The 5413-nt window shown below is 28.9% G+C and overlaps 1 protein-coding gene across 1 annotated transcript; it reads left to right on the top strand.

Moving 5' to 3' along the window:
* Nucleotides 1-1659: 1659 nt before the first annotated feature.
* On the top strand, nt 1660-5081 carry LOC119662997 (dnaJ homolog subfamily C member 11-like). The gene is made up of 6 exons (XM_038072657.1): nt 1660-1837; nt 1906-2482; nt 2537-2834; nt 4254-4370; nt 4423-4846; nt 4899-5081. Exons 1-6 carry the CDS (start codon nt 1766-1768, stop codon nt 5022-5024), a joined length of 1614 nt encoding a protein of 537 aa, XP_037928585.1. The 5' UTR covers nt 1660-1765; the 3' UTR covers nt 5025-5081.
* The last annotated feature ends 332 nt before the right edge of the window (nt 5082-5413 follow it).

Below are 5413 nucleotides of genomic sequence, written 5' to 3'. Positions count from 1 at the left end.
TTAAGTCCAGATGTGTTTTATTTTGCAGCTTCGTCCTTACATTTTTTTTTAGTTTTTTGCTATATTGTACTCTCTTCGCATCTTTCCATTTGAGAAGCAGTTATCGTTCTGCATTTTAATGTGCTTCACATTGCTATTTGAACTCTACCACCAAATGATCAGACCATGCTTTTAATTTTACCGTAAAGCTTTCTATATATGTTAATATTTCTTGGGAGAGAGTGCATATGTCATTAACAGTAGAACTGTTACTACTTATATATGTTGCGTTACCTTTTTTAACTCCTGCCGTTCTCGCATTGAGCACTATTTGTCAATAATCACACCACAGTTCAATGAACTTTTTTCCTCTGGTATTAACGACTTTTGATTGACTGAGCTTAACGCCTGATTTAAATTCATTTCTCAATATTCTTCTCAATATTTTGTTATATATATCCTAATATGGCGTTTACACTGGCCGAAACTGGCTCATTTTGAACGATCCATTTGAAAGTGTTTACATTCGTTGTAATTCATTTGTTCTCATTTCAAACAGCTGATTTTTCAGCTTGCCTGTTAATGTGATTTTTGCCTGTGCCAAAAAAATGTTGTATGAAAGTTTAATAAACCTTCAAATCTTAAATTATGTACTGAAAACATATTTTTAACTTCGATTAAACACTTTTTGGGAAGTAGAAGATCTAAAAAGAAGTGCGTCGTTTTGAAGAAAATGCAACCACCAAACATTTCTTTACCTTATATTGTAAATATGTCAAAAACAGCTTTATCAAACTGTCGAAATGCCATGAAGACTTTTTATTTAGGGTATATTCAGTGTATTCATTTGCATTTCGAACATATTTGGAACGCATCTTGATTTCGCGCTTGAAATTTTGTTTTTCTCCACCAAATTATTACCCAGTTGTTCGAAATTATCTTCCTAATCGTTACAATTTAGATATAGCGGAACTATTTTAAGATTTATATATTTTGTTTTTATGTTGATAATAATAATAATTATTTTATTGATATTGCTGAATATTGATTGCATTTCCACATAGCGGAAATAATCAGTAGAATATGTCTTAATGAATTTATTTTATTAATAATATTTTTCCAATAGTTAATTATAAAATTATAAATAAATACTATATTAATTATTTTACCATATAATACATATCATCAATAATATCTTATATATTGATCAATAATTAGTAGAAAGTATTTTATTAATAATAAATATTGAAAAAAAAATATTTTTTTAGTAATAGTAAAATATCGAATAAATTAAGGTAAGGTAAATTGAAATTTATTAGGGATTTTTTACACTCTTATGTGAATATTTATTTATTTATTTATTGCACTTATTTATTATTTTGGTTAAAAGTTTTCAAATTTATTTATTTATTTATTGAACATCTTATAAAGGATGTTCACAATGGTGACACTTAATGAACCAAATTTTTATCTAATTTACACTACTCGAAATTCTGGTAAAAACTAAAATTCGCTGCGATATCAATATAATTTACTATTTTTCTCAATTTACCATCATTTTACTCGAACTCGCACACGACCTAGAGTGGTAAATATACACGTGTCATCAAGCGTGGTTTGACAGCGCGCGTGCTTGTGTCAACTGCAGTTACCATAGATGTTGACAGTTGAACGTTGTGTACTTGCATAATACGAACAGCCTGCTAAATATGTAAACTGAATATCTGTCAAGTTTTGTAATGTTTAGTTTAAGGTTATAAATTTATTTTATACAACTTGTTTTAACATGGTTGAAAACTCGGACTCAGACAATGAAATTAGTGAAGACTATTACACATTTCTTAACCTACCAAAAGAAGTTAGTTTTGTGATAAATATTATCTATTGCTATTCCCAGTTCTTCAGTCTACTTTACTATAATTTCAGGCAACATCGGAGCAGATTAATTCTGCTTACCGTAGGTTAAGTAGAATATATCATCCTGATAAACACATTGATCCTGAAAAAAAAAGACATGCGGAGCTATTATTCAATAGAACTAAGCGTGCTTATGAAGTGCTTTCCGATCCGCATAAAAGAGCAATATATGATTCTATTGGAGAGAAAGGCTTAAGAACAGATGGATGGGAAATTGTACATCGAACAAAAACTCCATCCGAAATTCGGGAAGAATATGAACGCTTAGCACGAGCAGCAGAAGAACATAAATTGCAACAGCGAACCAATCCACGGGGAAATGTCACTATTGCGGTAAATGCAACAGAAATATTTGCACCATATGATGAAACAGAGCTTCCCCGTATAGAAGTTTCTTCAATGAGTATTTCGCAGTCGATTGAAGCTCCCATAACACGTAAAGATACAGTTACCTTAGGCGGAACTTTAAATTCATCAAATGGCAATGGTAGTGGAAATTTCGTTGTGTGTGGTAGAAGATTACTTAATAAAGGATGGTTACAATTGGATTTGGGAGTGGGCAATGGACCTTTGTTGTGTGTTAAAGGTTTTAGAGATGAATATAAACATTATATCGTTATGTAATTATTATCTTATACAGGTGGAAGAACGCTTAACTCAACGTTCTCGGTAAATGGAGGCACCTCATTAAACTTTCGTGAGAATGCTATACTACCTGCAATTTTTTCCACACTAGCAGTTCAGTTGGATAAGCATACCGTCGGGTCATTGATTTTAAATGCTGGAAGTCAAACTTCGTTAACAACGCAAATAGATCGTTCATCAGAAAAATATTCCTTAACAACTTCCTTTGTTATTGGAAGTCCGCATATATATTTCAGTATAATGTACACACGAAAAATGTTAGAAAATGAATTAAAAGTGAAGGTTTCTACCAAGTAAGTAAAGTAAATAAATTTACATATATACATATTTTTATTAGCATTATCTCTAAATTTATATTAACTGCTAGTGATGGACAAGATTACGGATAAATATCAAATAGAAAAAAAATTTACATTTTTCAAGATAAACTTCCAAATTAAAGATTTGTTCGAAATTTACTTTTTGTCAAACTTTACTTTTGTTTTGTTAAATCTTCCAATATTTTGCACTAATATGAAGGTAACCTATATCGCTAAAGACTAAATTTTTTTAACATTCGTAAAATACTAAAACAGTTTTCTTTATAATATTATATCAAAATTGATATTTTTTAAACAAGTTATTTGAATATTTTTCACTACACATCACTGTTACCAGAAGTACTCATTGTTAAAAATAACTTCTGATTGTACTTTCGTCTTTTTTCTATAGCAATAATTTCATAATAATTCTCTATAATTTCTGATTAAACATAAATTTCTCACACCGTGCTAATTCTGTACACTGTACGAAAAATTAGATTTGCAACTGATTACAGGAAAGCGGTATGAAATATGTGGACATATTAGTAAGGTATTGATATACCAAAAACGAACATAAACTACTTTTTACAAAATTTTCATTTAGATATGAAACAAACTGTATTTAATGTATATTTATAATAAATGTGTAATTTATTAGTATATTATATTAAATAAACTGTTCGCTTTACTTTACTTGAAAAATAAAGCTTTTGTTTTTACATATGCGTTGCTATGTATCATAAAAAATATATAAAGAAATGCACAGTTGGAGTTATGCAGTTTAACTACATTGTTTAGGATGAAGTCTTCTTTTGGAATGTGGAAAAGTTACCAATAGTAACGGAATGCCAAAAAAAAAGTCATATAGTTATTTCCTAGTCTATCAGTTTCGACATTGTTGTTTTAATTACAGAGATAATTGGCCGTACTTTTACAATTATTTGTAAAGCCATTGTGATTATTTAAAATATTATATCATTCGATTTAGCCTTATTTGAAGACTTATAGTGTAGAACTGTGCTGCTTCAAGCAGCGTATTACTACTGTAAGTACTTTCATTAGTTAACCTGTTTGATTTTATTGTAGTCAGTAAAGAAACACCTACATATACTACCTACCTACATATATATATATATATATAAGCATTTCGTATTATTTTTACCTGAGAAGTAGATATAGACTACCAGATTGGCCTGTGCTAGTGTTGTTGCAAAACTTCCCTTAATATTAGACTTTCATATGTGAAAATTGCTCTTATGGGTTTGCATTTTCAATTTTTTTTACTTAAATCATTTATTTACTAAATAGGCCAAATAATAACTATTAACGGACTGAAGTATTAATAAATATAATAATATTAATAAAAACTTTATAATGTTAATATTTAATGAAGTAATTATAATATTTCAGACTTGGGACATTTGGTTTTCTAGCAGAATATGGTGCTGAAAAAAAAGTTTCTAAATACAGTTCAGTGTTTGCCTCAGTTTCAGTTGGTGTACCTACGGGAGTTATACTTAAATTTAAGTAAGTCTATCTTTTATTTATTATATTTTTATTTAATTTCATCACTTTTTAGAATAAATCGCTCAAATCAGTCTTACATATTTCCTATTCATCTAAGCGAGGAAATCGTTCCGGCAGCAATATTTTATGCTTCGGTAACACCGATTTTACTCTGGTTTGTAGTTAAAAAAACTATCATTGATCCTATTAAAGAAGACCGTAAAAGTTCTGAGATCGAAAGAACTAAGCAAGCCAATGAAGAACGTTTACTATTGAAGAGGCAAGAAGCACATGCTGCAATTGAATTAATGCATCAGACTTATGAACGAATTGTATCAGAAGAGAGCTCTAGGCAAGGTATATTAATAAATAAAGCAACTTACGGAAAGCTACAAGAGGGAGGATTTGATTTTTCGGAGGAAGCTTCAATTGATGTAACAATTCCAGTACAGTGCCTAGTAAGAGATAGTACGCTAACATTGTACAACGCTTCAAAGGTTGTTTTCATTAACTTATTATTTGTACTGTTATATAATTATAGTTTTATAGAGTCAACTGCCTGGTTTTTATGATCCTTGTGTTGGGGAAGACAAAGTGCTTAATATAGATTATACATTTAATGATCACAAACATGAAATTGTCGTTAAAGATTTAGAATCAATTCGATTGCCTTAGTAAACTTTACTTGTATATACAAATTAAATTTAAATAAATTTAATATTTTGTTTTTAAGCGATTTGTATCTAATAAAATATTACTTATTTAGTATTTGCTTACTAAAACTAACTATGCATATTTCAAATCAGTAAACATTCTATTTAAAGGAGGTAAAAAAGGCTAGAAATATTAAAATAATCACAGTGAAGTTAGTAACATTAACTGATTTCAATTATTAGTTACATATAAAATTCCTTATGGGCTAGGAGACAAACCAAATGAAAAAGATTTTTATTTAAAAATTAAAAAAAAAAAAACTTTTTCATTTGGTTTGACTGCTGGCCGATAAGGAATTTTATATTAAAATAAAATGAAATCAGATAATAAAAATACAAATTCAATTATTA

The sequence above is a fragment of the Teleopsis dalmanni genome, unplaced genomic scaffold, assembly GCF_002237135.1.
Source record: "Teleopsis dalmanni isolate 2A unplaced genomic scaffold, ASM223713v2 unscaffolded_contig_0065, whole genome shotgun sequence".
NCBI lineage: Eukaryota > Metazoa > Arthropoda > Insecta > Diptera > Diopsidae > Teleopsis > Teleopsis dalmanni.
Note: the sequence above shows the minus strand (reverse complement) of the source record. Positions and strands in the feature narration are given on the sequence as shown.

What these genes read in the sequence shown, in the direction of transcription:
- LOC119662997 (XM_038072657.1), top strand. Translation starts at nt 1,766, where the DNA reads ATGGTTGAAAACTCGGACTCAGACAATGAAATTAGTGAAGACTATTAC. An exon ending in TTCTTAACCTACCAAAAGAA is followed by an intron (nt 1,838 to 1,905) that starts GTTAGTTTTGTG and finishes CTATAATTTCAG; the next exon opens with GCAACATCGGAGCAGATTAA. An exon ending in CATTGTACAACGCTTCAAAG is followed by an intron (nt 4,847 to 4,898) that starts GTTGTTTTCATT and finishes ATAGTTTTATAG; the next exon opens with AGTCAACTGCCTGGTTTTTA.